Here is a 14,347-nt window from a genome sequence, read left to right as displayed (position 1 = left end):
ACACAACCGGTGAATAAACAAGATAACGTGCCTTTTTAATGGAGATCATAGTACAAAAGTCCTGTAAATACTGGGGGGTGCAGCTGCCCCCTACCCCGGGCTAGAACCGCCACTGGTCGTTATATTAAATTTGTGTCAATACACATAGTAGATTATTTTAAGTTGTTTTTCTCCCATCCTTTTTTAGTTCTTATCCATTTGCTTATTTCATCCACGATCAACAACAGAGGACAGAGGAACTTGCTAGTTTCAATTGGGTCAGTTGGTTCTTCTAATTTTACATTTATTGTATTATTCTGGTAAAATTTAAGTTTAAGAAGGCAAATTGTTTTATATCGATTAACAATAATGGCAACGATCATAAGGGTTTATATATTTATGTATTAATATGTAATGATAACTTGATTAAGAAGCGGGGCATTCATACATAAATCTCTAAGTTAATTAGACTAAATCTCTTAACATTGAAGAGACTATTGAAAACAATAGTAAAATCGCTATATGGTGCAAAATGACTTTTGTTTAAAAAATTAACAGGGAAAATCCAAGTTATAGCTGTATACAATAGTTTAAACAAACTTCAAATGAAGTAAAAAACGTCTTGTTGAATGTTATGATGGTATAATTTATTTAAAAAACATTATTAAAATTTATCCAAATGGATTACAATGCCTCAGAACTAGAATTGCACAAGTTTGACTTGAATGTTTGAACTTGACTTGAGTTTGACTTAATTTCAAGTCAAACTCAAGTCAATCCTTCTGACAAATAATTCAAGTCAAGTCAAAACGGTCAATCGTACAGGTTTGAAAATTCAAACTCTTTGTCAAACTAGTTTGAAAGAGTTTGAAAAATAATTTATTTAGTAGATATACTTTTTTATGGAGATTGACATGTTAGTTGCCAATTAAGATAAGAAATTAATAATACAATGAGTGCCACATAAAAGTATCTTGATACAGGAAGCGATTATAATCACAATAGAGTAAATTTTTTGAAAATGATTCCTGTATGCTTAGAATTGCTTGCTGGCAAGTTTCGTTTTATCGATATAACTTTTTTATATTTGAGTGTTACTAGATTAAAACAAATAATTCGTTGGATAGTTTTTTATCATACCAAGTGTAATTTAATCTACTTTGGAAGCTTTCAAGTATTACGTAACCCAAGTTGGCGGTAGGGGAGTTCGAACAGCGCGTTACGTAACATTATTTTTTAACTTAAATAAAAAAACTACGGAATCACAATCTCCCAACTTTTCAACTTTCGTTTACATTTTACATAGAATCCCTGGATTGTATTATATTTTGCCCCCTCACGCTCCGCTCATGTTACAATAGGACAATAGTATTCAAGTGAAAAAATCTTAAAATTTGTATTAACCAGATCAAGCACAGTAACACGTGTTTGCAATAAATAGCTGGACCTTTCTTCACAACAAAAGATGAAAAGATACAGATGGGATAAAGAGGTGGTAAGAGCTTCAAAAAATGCGTTACGTAATACTTGAACGGCCTCTTTAACAAAAATTAATGAAGGAACAACAAAATATTATATTTTTGATAGAGTAGGTTTAATGAATTTTTTGCGACTTTGCAATGTCGTCTTAAAGAATTAGTTCACTATTTGTCATTGTATAACGCTTTTCTTTATTTTTACATAATACAGGTATGCACTTCATTGTTTTGAAATCACCTGCCGCAATATCAAATAAATCAGTATATTTATTTTTCTTAATTAATTCTGCTTCGACTACAGATTTTTTCTTTTAATTTTTGCAGTGGAAGAAAAGGGATACCTTTAAAATCTTCAGATAAAAAATATTTAAGTTCAGATATTATTTCAAAAAGCACACACTTCAAAACGAACGTAATAAACAAGTCAGTCATATACCTCTTAATATGAACTACAAACTAATTTGCGGAGTAGCAGAGTACAGATTCAGACCTATCCAAATAAATCAAAATAAAAGTCGGTACGATCTCAATTAGAATTGGAAATAAACACGTTGTGCAATATGATATTCAAACTTCAAACTGTTTGAAGAAGTTTGCTTTCAAGTCAAACCTAAAGATATCGAAATCAAATCAAGTCAAACTTTTTTACAAAAAAAGTTTGGTTTTCAAGTCAAGTCAAGTTTGTTGAATAAAATCAAACTAGTTTGACTTGATGCATCTCTACTCAGAACGTTTTCGGCCCATTTAGACTATCATCATTTTGGTTCATAAAATCTTTAAATTACAGTATATTATTAATAAATAATTGTAAAATTGATATGACACTAGGTCGATGTTAAAGAATTTTTTTAAGGGAACATAGATGGCCCTGCTCGAAAAAAGGGCAATTCGAAAAACTCAACAGTTTTACTTTTTTGTGTTTTCTTATCTATCGCATTATAATTAAAATTATGTATTTTTGACGTTTCGACTTCTAGTCCAGAAGTTGTTCTCAAAAATGGACAAATTTTCTCTCATTTCATTAATTCATGTCATTTTTTTCATTATATTGAAATATGAAATTTGATAATATGAATTTTATATTTATTTACAACTGCAACAATGCTACAACTGATTGTTATTTAATTTTTAATTGTATTAAATTTTACGAGTATCAACATGTGTAAAGCTATTACAATGTTTGATAATAATGAACATAAATTTAAAATATTATGTTAACTAAAGAACAGTTTAAATCTTTAAGATTATTAAATTTGTCATGAGACGATTATTTCAATTAACTCAATTATAAAAACAGACATATGTAGTTAACAGTTAACTACTGTGCAGTAGACAAAAGAAACAGTGGTTCATCAAATTCAATTTCTCACTGCAATAAAAATATATAAAAATATTTTAAAATTTAAAATATATAAAAATTAATTATTTTACATCACAATGTCAGACTATCTAATGCAATCTTTCTTTTTTTATTTAGAAATATTTTGTAGTATTTTACTCTTGCAATCTGGTCAAGCGTGACCAATAGTCAACTTATATTCAATAATCAACCCAGCAGGGGAATCGTCTCCTGGACTTTATGGAAATTCGATACAAAATAAGTTCGTCCTTGGTACGAGGTGCCTCGAAGACTATCACCGACATGATATTCGTGTTCAGTGATCCCAAAAACCTTCGTGTAACGAGTTTGCACTAATTTTGTATCGAATTTCCACAAAACTCTAGGAGACGAGGCCCGTCCTGGGCAACTGGTATCCCGAAAATTATCACCGACATGATATTCGTATTCATCTTCGTTTAAGTACCGTGCCCAAATTTAGGCGTGGGTAGCTTCCACGACAACTTGCTGATATCGTTCTCGATCTTACGCGGCATGTAATAGTTGATCTGTTGATAAGCCAGTCCATTGACGAAGGTTTCGGAGCCATGAATATTTCTTCCTACCAATTCCTCTTTTTCCGTTGATCTTTCCGTTGAGTATTAACTGCAGCATCCTGTAGGTATCTGCTACCTCTCATTATATGCCCGAGATATTCAAGTTTTCTCTTTTTTATTGTCTTGATCAAGTCACCTTCTCCTTGACCTACTCTGTTTAAGACTTCTCTGTTTTAAATGCGTTGAACCCAAGATATTCTGAGCATTCTCCGATATGACCACATCTCGAAGGCTTCTAATTTGTTCATCATATTAACTTTTATGATCCAGGTTTCACATCCATATAGTAATACAGGATACACATAACATTTTAGGAACTTGATTCTTAGTTGTAAATTCAGCTGAAGGTTGCTCAGAATAGATCTAAGTTTCATGAATGCTCCTCTTGCAATTTCTATACGAGTTTTAATTTCTTCATCCGGATTTAGTGTCTCGTTTATCCAACATCCTAGGTATTTAAAATGGTTAACTTCTGTTAAAGGTTCAGTATTGACAATTAGTTACATAGGGCCGACGTCTTGTTTGCTAACCACAAGTAACTTTGTCTTTGTTGTATTTATGCCAAGTCCGTTATTGGAGCATTCTCTAGTGACTCGATCTATAAGGAATTGAAGATCTTCGATACTTTCAGCCATGATCGCGGTGTCATCTGTATATCTGATGTTGTTAATAGTTTCTCCCCCGATTCAAACTCCACATTGCCCTTCCAAGGCTTCGTTAAAAAATATTTCTGAGTACCGTAAAACGGGGCTACTTGATAAAACTTTTTTGAAACTTCGTTCTGCCACCAAATAAGGTTAACTTTCCTTGACTTCTTATCTCGTCCATGATGGATCTTCTCCAAGTTTGTGCTGGGCGACCTCTTTTTCTCTTTCCTTGGGGATTCCACTCTAGGGCATTTTTTGCAATACTGGAACTATCTTTTCGGAGTGTGTGACCTATCCACCCCCACTTTCTGTATTTGATTTCATTTTCTACCCTCTTTTGTTGGGTCAGGTGTAGCAGATCTTCGTTTCTGATGGTGTTTGGCCAGAAAATACGAACAATTCTTCGTAGACATTTGTTAACAAAGACCTGCAATTTGTCTGTAAGGTATTTTGTCACTTTCCAGGTTTCACATCCATAGGGTAGAACAGACATAACATTTGACTGGAATATTCGGATCTTTGTCCTTGTAGTATATTCTCCAGACCTCCAAACAGGGTTAAGCATGCTGAAAGCTTGTTGAGCTTTTCGTATCCTCATACGAATATCGTCTTCTGTACCTCCGCTTTCTGTTATGACACTTCCAAGGTACGTGAAGTTCTCCACATTTTCAATCTGCTTGTTGTCGATATTAAATAGCGTGTTGTTCCTTGCATTTATTCTCATCGACTTGGTTTTACCAATATTGATTTTTAAACCTATTTTATTGGCCTCAGTGGATAGTGTTTCCAATTGGTCGGCAAATATTACCTAACTTCTCTCTTTTATGGCGCTACAGCCCAAGTCGGGTCCTGGCCTCCCCTAACATCCGTCTCCGCTTCTCTTTCCTTGGCTGCTCTCCTCTAGTTATCCACCCTCAACATATCTTTAACATTGGTTTCACTTCGACTATCCACCTCTTCTTTGGTCTTCCTCCTGGTCGCCGGCTCACTGTAGTTCCACTAAGCTTGCTACTAGGTGTTCTGTTATTATCCATTCTTATAATGCACGGGATGCGGTCTTTCGCTAAACACTAAGAAAACAAAATGTATGATGATCTCTAAGAAGGAACAGCAATTTGGACGAATCAGTGTGAACGGTTAACAAATAGAAAGAGTAAAAACATACACCTACCGTGGTACGAACGTCAATGAAAATTGGGACCATTCCATAGAAATCAAAAATGTAGGATAGAGAAAGCAAGATCTGCATTTCAAAAAATGGCAAAGTTATTCAAATGTCATGACTTGTCAATACCCATAAAAATCAGGTTACTATGATGTTATATCTTTCCTATACTGTTGTACGGAGTTGCAAGAAAATTGAGGCGTTTGAAATGTGGCTTTATCGTCGAATTCTGAAGATATCTTATACCGACCACATTACTAACCAGGGTGTTTTGCTGAGAATGCAAAAAGAAAAAGAGCTGTTAATCACAATAAAAACAGCCAAAATCGAATACCTCGGTCACATCATGAAGAACAGTGAAAGGTATGGACTGCTGCAACTAATCTTGCAAGGAAAAGTAGAAGGAAAGCGAGGACCAGGAAGGCGAAGGATTTCCTGGCTGAAAAATCTTCGTACGTGGTTCAACACAACAACCATAAATCTTTTTATAGCAACAGTGCGCAAAGTACAAATTGCCATGATGGTCGCTAAAATCCTAAACGGATAGGCACTATAAGAAGAAGATAAGGTGACCTGTCCAGCGTAATTTTTGTATTGTTGTATAATGTGCTGTAAAGGGTTCTTTGTAATATTGATCCAACTCATGGTTGAACCTTATTCTGCACATACCATTGTCGCAGATGGGTCCCAATGTCATTCTTTCTCAATAACTCTCTTTCAAAAGTACTGCTAAGATTTATTGTCTTTTCTATCATGATCTATGCTACCTGTTGCTATTGGACGTATGATGGTTTTATATACTTTGAACTTCCATTTGAACTTTGAATGTCTTTGGATACAAACATCTGCGACAGAGAGAAGTATGTTCTGCTAGCAAGCATCATCCTTTTTGCAAGTTTCTTTGTTTCATTACTTAATTTATCCATATATTTATATTCTATACAAACCTTACGAATTATTAACGATATAATGATTAACTTTGAATACTTTGAATCTACGTACCTAAAAAGAGGATCAGCTTACAGATTCGTAATTAGCGTATGGACCAGGGCGGATCTGTGAAAAAACGTCTATTTTTGGATGTGCGAGGTGGCATTCGGATTCTTGCAGATAAAGTTAGGTGACAACTTCAACAATAATAATTGACTTTATTATGCTCCTTCTCAAATATGTCCGGAACATTTATAAAAAAAATTAAAATATTTAAACATTTTGAAAAACATCGATTTTTTTATACTTTCTTTACTTATAACTTTAAAATGATTCATTTTGGAACAAAGTCGTAGTGAAATAAAATAAAAATAATTAAACTTTGTATTATAAACGACTGGTTAAAAATGTCTTAAATTATTACCCTCTCTGCAAAATAGCAATAAATACAAAATAAGGGGGCAAAATAAGCCTGTTTTTATTCAATGTTTTTCAACCACTTTGGTTGCACTGAGAATTTTCGTAATCCGCTTAGAAAATTCTTACAACATACTTAAATCGTTCACCAAATTTCATTAAAATCGACCTGATAGATTTTGCAGAATAATTTTGCAATCTAATTTTTTTTTAAATTTCAAATTTTTTAAAAACTTTCTGAAGAAAAAGTAGACCATTTAGAAGTTTACTAATTTTGTTACATATGAAGAGGTTCTCTACCTATCTAATATACTTTACAGAATTAAAATCGGATTATTTAAGCGGCCTCAGCACTGTTTTAAAGTTATAAACAATTTTTGGCTTATAAACAAATACAGTGAGGACGTTTGAGTTGGCATAAATTCATTTTCTCGAGAATAGGCGTCTCTGGAGATAAATCCCGTAACAGGTCAATTTTTATTTTTAAATTCTAATTTTTTGGTATATATATCATACAAGTGACGTCATCCATCTGGGCGTGATGACGTAATCGATAATTTTTTTAAATGAGAATGGGTGCCGTGTGCTAGCTCAATCGAAAGGCTATTCAATTTTGTATTCACTAATATAAACATTAACATAATTATTTGTACAGAGTTTGAATTAAAAAAATTTTTTGAATTAAATTAATTCCAATATTTAGATTACGTCATCACACCCAGATGGATGACGTCACTAGTATGATATTTATGCCAAAAAATTATAATTCAAAAATTAAAAAATCGATCTGTTTCGGGATTTATCTCCAGAGTCGCCCATTCTCAAGAAAATGAATTTATTCCAACTCAAACGTCCTCACTGTATTTGTTTATAAGCCAAAACATTGTTTATAACTTTAAAACAGTGCTGAGGTCGCTTAAATAATCCGATTTTAATTCTGTAAAGTGTATTAGATAGGTAGAGAATCTTTTTATATGTAAAAAAAATTAGCAAACTTCTAAATGGTCTACTTTTTTTCAGAAAGTTTTTTAAAAATTTGAACTTTTTTAAACAAATTTAGATTGCAAAATTATTGTCTAAAATCTATTAAGTCGATTTTAATGAAATTTGGTGGATGGTTTAAGTATGTTGTAAGAATTTTCTAAGCGAATTATGAAGGTTATAAGTGCAACCAAAGTGGTTGAAAAGTATTGAACAGTCTTTTTTGCCCCCTTGTTTTCTATTTATTGCTATTTTGCAGAAAGGGTAATAATTTAAGGCATTTTGAACCAGTCGTATATTATACAAAATTCAATTATCTTAATTTTCTTTCGCTACCACTTTGTTCCAAAATGAATCGTTAAGTTATAAGCAATGAAAGTAGAACAAAATCGATATTTTTCGAAATTTTTAAAATATTTAAATTTTTTTATTAATGTTCCGGGCATATTTGAGAAGGAGCATAAGTCAATTATAATTATTGAAGTTCACACCTAAGTTTATCTGCAAAAATCCGAATGCCACCTCTCACATCCACCTCAAAACAGATCCGCCCTGGTCTAGTAATCAAGTTGATCAAAAAATGCACTTTTTAAACAAAGATTCATTTAGAAAGTATAAACTACAGTTAAGCCAAATTTTATTTCTAGAAAATACCTACCTAAAGTTTCTCAAATAATGCTTGATAATGATAATGTTAAAGTACAATTCCCATAATTTACATCACTGAGTACATGAAACCTTACTTAAACCATGATTTTTTGTATTTAAGGCTGTTGCTGCTCACGAAAAATCCATGAGGGAACAAGCCAAAAAGATGAATGTAGCCTCTCTCCGATCTTCGGAAGCTTCACAGACTAGTGCAGAATGCAAATTGGCCAAAATTGCTTTGATGACCATTTCGCTATGGTTTATGGCATGGACACCATACTTGGTCACAAACTTCGCTGGTATCATGGGCAATTCCAAAATCAGCCCGTTGGCTACCATCTGGTGCTCGCTCTTCGCCAAAGCTAATGCTGTATACAATCCAATAGTATACGGAATTAGGTAATTTCTTTTAATTTTCTTACAACAAATCTAGTATTTTTGTGATTTATGGTATACGGCCAACTACAGGAAGTTTGTTTTCCTCGTGGATTTTCTTTTAATTTTATTTTGAAAATATCTTTTATTGCTAACTTCGCTTGCATTAGTGGTTCTTCTTCTTTAAGTATCATGTTCGCGACGAAGGTTGGCAATTATCAGGGCTATTCTGACTTTCGAGACAGCTACTCTGAACAATTGCCTTGAGCTGCTCTCATCACATGTCCGAGATATTGTAATTTTCTTTCTTTTATTGTGTTTTCCATTTCTCTCTCCCTCTCTACCTATTCACCTTAACACTTCTATATTTGTGACTCTATCTACTCATGAAATCCTTGACACTCATCTAAATGTCCACATTTTAAACGCGTTAGGTCGATTTATTGCATTTCGATTTAATGTCCATGATTCAGCTCCATAGTAAAGCACACTGTTTCTGCGATTATCATGATAAGTAAGTATATTTCGTTATATCTTATCTCATACTTCTTTTGTATTGTTTTTTTTTATCATCCACCAACAGGTATTAACTAGTGGCATTACTTGATAAAACAAAGGTTAACAATGATTTTTAACAAATAACAACTAGATTTGGTACAAAAATATAGATTTATATTAGATAGTAAGTTTTTTACTGGACAGATTTCTCCTGATAAAGCTGGTAGTTGGTAGATTGTTTATTGAACTTTCACTTTGATATTTTGGACACTCAATTAACAGATGGGTGACAGTAGTACATAGGTCGCACCTGGGACGTTCACTAACCGAAAGTAAATATGAGTGTGTAATCTTGGTGTGTCTTATACGTAGGCGCGTTTGATTCGTTTGAATAAACCGTGAACTAGCACTTGTTTTCCACGGTCGTGTATCTGGTTTTATCGATCTTAGTTTAGATTTCGACAGAAACCATTCGCGTTGCAACTAACCAATCACTTTTTGTTAAAAAAAAAACGTTTTGAGATAATTACATACGCACTCGCGCACTAATTCAGATTCCGCACTTGTTGCTGCATTACTACAACTTCTGTCTGCCTCTTCATCCCATCCTATATGTGATAGGATCCATATAAATTTCGGAGTCGTGCTGTTTTCTTGGGCAATTTGTAGTTCAGTTTTTATTACTTTCTCTAAAGGATTTTTAGGATACAGATGCTGCATTGCAAGAAGAGACTTGGGCGAGTCGGTGAGAAACAGGGATATTTGTGAGGTTTGCATGTTTTAGGGAGCGAAACAGAGCAAATAGTTCGTTGAATGTGTTCGAGTGTAAAAAAAGGAGAATATAACAATAGATAGAAACCAGCTGCTAATCTATGATGACTGTGATGCATCACTTTCTAATCCGGAGCCCACCTCTCCAATATGAGCAAGTATTTTTTTATTCAAGTTAGTCAGCCTTGCTTTTATTGAACTTTCTTTTAAGTAGGGACGGATTTCCTTAAACATGTCACTGAGACCTCTCAAATTAGAAGTGAAGTCACTGATTTAGATTATGGGGTTCGATAAGCCAACTATGTTTTCTAGGAGGAGGACTAATTATTGATCGTTGTTCAGTAAAAATGGTGGTTCGTGATTATCGATGAAGGTTTTGGCAGGATGTATCATGGAGAAAAAGGGTATATTCGAATACGTTTCTTCAAGTTTAGACGTCTTTGGCTTCTTTCGAGTTGCTATAGGTACTACAAATGGGGTTTCTTGAAGTGCAATGTCGGTTTCTGGAGAGGCGACTTCACTTATAGAGAGTTTTAAATGAGTTTCTTTGTTTTCGGTTACTTCTGTGTTTACATTTGGTAATTTTGACTCAGTATGTTGTGAAAAGGTGCTTTGGTGTGATGATGTGGTTGGAGCTTTATTAGATTGGGACGTTTCAGGTTGGTTAATCGTACTGGTAAGGGTTTGCGTAGGAATCGATGCTGTTGCTGTTTCTGCAGCGAAATCGGCTACAGTTATAGTATTTGAAGTTGTAGAACTTGGTGGAGTTTGTTGTGTCGCAGATATATTTGTAGGTTCGGTGCAGGTTGCTGCCATGTGTCTTGGTTTTTTGCATTTGAAGCAGACGTTTCCATCTTGAGAAAATAATATTGTGTAGTTTGTGTTTTCGAATGCTAATGTTATGGCGCTTGGGATGGTTAAATTGTGAGGGCTAACATATACTTGCCGTCGAAAGCTTAGGATATGGCTGTACTCGGAAAGATTTGCGCCGATTTTTAGAAATGTTATGGGAGATACAATATGTAGACCGATTTTTAGCAGTTTTTTTTTTTCAAGAACATGGTGTGGAATGGACGGGCATGCATTTGACATAACAATTCTTTCAGCAGGTGTTATAAGTCGTCTAGCCTTTAAAAGTTCTCCTCGGATAGTGATTTGGCCATAGTTATCTAAAAATTAACCTAGGATATTTTTGTTCGCAAGGTACATGCAAACTCGGTTGTTGAAAAGGCGGGAGGTGAAAATAATATTTTTTTTAGGTTGAATAATAGTACCAAGAGGGATTAGGTAGTCACGAAGTGGAGTATTTTCGATTGCACTAAAGAATAGTGCTTGGTCTCTTAAAGGAAATTTAAATTGATTTGTCACTGCTGAGTATCTTTTCGGTGAAATTTGGTTTTGTTGAGATTGTTGATCCATGCTTGCTTCGGTGGAGATCATTTTAGAAGAACACGTATCACCCGCAAGAGTGAGTGCGGCCCTGTCCCCCTATTGGGAAGCGACTTCAGTTTTGTCAGTATAAATCGCAATAAAATTGAAAATGTGTTTAAAAATGTTACTGGTGTATACAATTGTATATTATAATACAATAAAATATTTATTATTTCAAAAATTTACGTGAAAATGCCGTATATCACTAACTGCTTTTTTGTATGTACCACTTTCACAAAAACTTAACTTATATAAATAAACTTTTATTATTTATATTAACTTGTTGAAACGATAAATTTTCTGCTAATTGCTTTTTGATAACTACCTAGCTCGTCTTCGATACGATGTTAACGGTACGAAGGTTCAAACTCTTCTCTCTTTTGTATTGTTGTTCTTGCTAATTTTCATAAATTTGGTTTTTTTGACTTTAAGAGAGAGTCCGTATTCTCCATTATATCTTAATATTTTGTTCATTATGTACTCTTTCTAAGTCTTCCAAGTTGTCGGCTATTGTGACTGTATCGTCGGCATACCTAATGTTATTAATTAAATTTCCATTCACTTTTATGCCGACTGCCTCGTTTGATTATTAATAATGTATTTTCAGAAAAAGTGTAATGTAGGTAGGTATAATGTGTAATGAAACTTCTAAAACTGTTTTTCTAAAAAAAACGTACGCCTTCTAGATCATAATCATTATTTTAATAAACAGTTTTAAATTCTTCATCTTCAAAATAAAGGCCTTACGCCTTAAGCTATTGCTACAAAACTGACTTTACGCGGTTGACTTTACTATTTTATTATTTATGGTTTTAGGCACTAAGTTTAATTTTAGTTGACTTTATTTATTTTTTTAATAACTTACTTCTAAACAAAGAAAGACACTGGATTTATATCTTTTATTTTACGAACTACGATATCTAATGTATGTATTACACTAAATCTAATAGTTTATTTACATAATAATTACAAGTTCAAAAATATCGCGCACGATACATATCAAGAACACCGACGTATTCAAATTCACAACTAAACTCTAATTCCAAAAATGTCTATTTATATAGTTATGTACAATTAGTCTACTTATTTCCAGAAACATCTAAAGGTGAATATTATTTACAGAGCAATAAAAAAAGATGAAGTAGTTTTCAATCCTAATAACAAAATTAATAATATTGAAAATATTAAAAACATTACTAAAAGATTTTTAAATTGAAAACTTATTGGTACACTTTCCTGGCCTCTACAATTTGCAAGCACATGGATGCTTGAGTGAAGACAAAGGGAAGGAATTCTACACTATGCAATTCACATCCCCCGTCTGCCGCTTGGTAAAGTTCCGACGGAAAATGCACCTGGTTACTCTACGGAGTAATACGACTATAAAATAAAAATGTATACCATTTTTATTCAGTTGTGCAATGCGAAGGCAAAACAATCTTACTTTTTAATTAGAATACGGAGTGCAGTCCAGTCCTCTGAATCGCGATTTTCGGCTCTTATCGGAGCCTCATCGGAGAGAATGTAGGCACTGTTCTCCATATCCTAATTGATCATCACCGAGAGCTTTTCCCACCCATTGCAACCGAAGTGAAGGTATTAGGTGACTAGCGTCATCTGGCAATTTCAATCCTAATAGCAAAATTAATAATATTGAAAATATTAAAAACATTACTAAAAGATTTTTAAATTGAAAACTTATTGGTACACTTTCCTGGTGACACCTCCAAGGCCTCTACAATTTGTAAGCACATGGATGCTGCAGTGAAGACAAAGGGAAGGAATTCTACACTATGCAATTCACATCCCCCGTCTGCGCTTGGTAAAGTTCCAACGGAAAATGCACTCTACGGAAAATCGCGATTCAGAGGACTGGACTGCGCTCCGTATTCTAATTGAAAAGTAAGATTGTTTTGCCTTCGCATTGCAACTGAATAAAAATGGTATACATTTTTATTCAATAAAAAAAGATTTATATCGATGGCCTTCTAGATACGCCAATCGTAAACAAGTGTCTCGCCCACGGAAAGGGTCTCAGACAGTTCGTCGCCAGAAGCTTCTGGTGTTGGCAGGGCCGGCCTGGGACCGTGACACTATCTTTATTAGAATCTATGGAAATCAATAAATTAAAAAATACAGATATAATTCTAAATGACCAACTCAAGACAAATATCTCCCCACTCCTCAACCTATTCAGTTAGAGTTAGAGACTTTAAAGTACAGACTGTTGTAACAGCTGTGGTGACATTCACTTGTAATGCATTTTGTGGAAGTACTAAAAACAAAAGTTTTCAGTGCGTTATTATTAGATAAAATGAATTTCCATCAAAACGGTCGAATCCATCTTTCATCGTCATACTTGAATTATTTGCAATGGGTTCAATTAACGTTTTCTTATTAAAAATCATCATCCCTTATAGTCCCTTTTCGTTTTGTTTCTTTTCCTTACTTCAAAATCTTGTTTACAACATCTAAACTTACTCCACATATGTACCTTGAAAATATTGGTAAAATTTTGAAAAATATCTATAATTTTTTTTGTATATGTTTCAACAATTGAGATGTATACATCCGTCAATCTGGCAACATGTCCAGCTCAGTGGCGGATCCAGAAATTTTGTTTGGGGGGGAGGTCATGGGCCTTGAGGGTGATTTAATTACCTATCTCTGATGCAAGGTGACTTAGTCTTACCAAACGTAGAATACGTGGGTTTACAATTATGGGGGGGGGTCACGACCCCCATTACACGCCCCCTGGATCCGCCAGTGGCCAGCCCATGCCCATTTAGTCAAGGCTATTCTTTCAATTGTATCCGTGATTCCTGTTCTTCTCATTAATATGTTTGGTACTTTATCGTTGATGGTAATACTTAACATTAATCTTTCCATAGTTTATTTTTCCTTTTACCACATAAATGTATATATACTAAATCTGCATCTACTCCTGGACAAAGGCCTACCCATGAGTTCTCCACTCTTCTCTGTTTTGTGCTATTTGGTGGTCTCTTTTTTGTTGTCTTCCTCTACTACGACTGTGCTCGCCTGGTCTCCAATGTACAATGTTTCTCCTCCACCTCTCGTTGTTTTGCCGT

The 14,347-nt window shown here is 34.0% G+C and overlaps 1 protein-coding gene across 1 annotated transcript in view; it reads left to right on the top strand.

Annotated features, from left to right (window-relative positions):
- The window catches only part of LOC126881278 (rhodopsin), a 70,653-nt gene that overhangs the window by 54,358 nt on the left and 1,948 nt on the right, over positions 1–14,347 (top strand). Inside the window, exon 7 of the mRNA XM_050645470.1 lies at positions 8,302–8,579. Within this exon, the coding sequence (XP_050501427.1) occupies positions 8,302–8,579 (278 nt within the window). The remainder of the gene's footprint in view (positions 1–8,301; positions 8,580–14,347) is intronic.

Source organism: Diabrotica virgifera, chromosome 3 (assembly GCF_917563875.1).
Source record: "Diabrotica virgifera virgifera chromosome 3, PGI_DIABVI_V3a".
NCBI classification, from domain to species: Eukaryota; Metazoa; Arthropoda; class Insecta; order Coleoptera; family Chrysomelidae; genus Diabrotica; species Diabrotica virgifera.
This window is presented reverse-complemented; position numbering and strand designations above follow the sequence as displayed.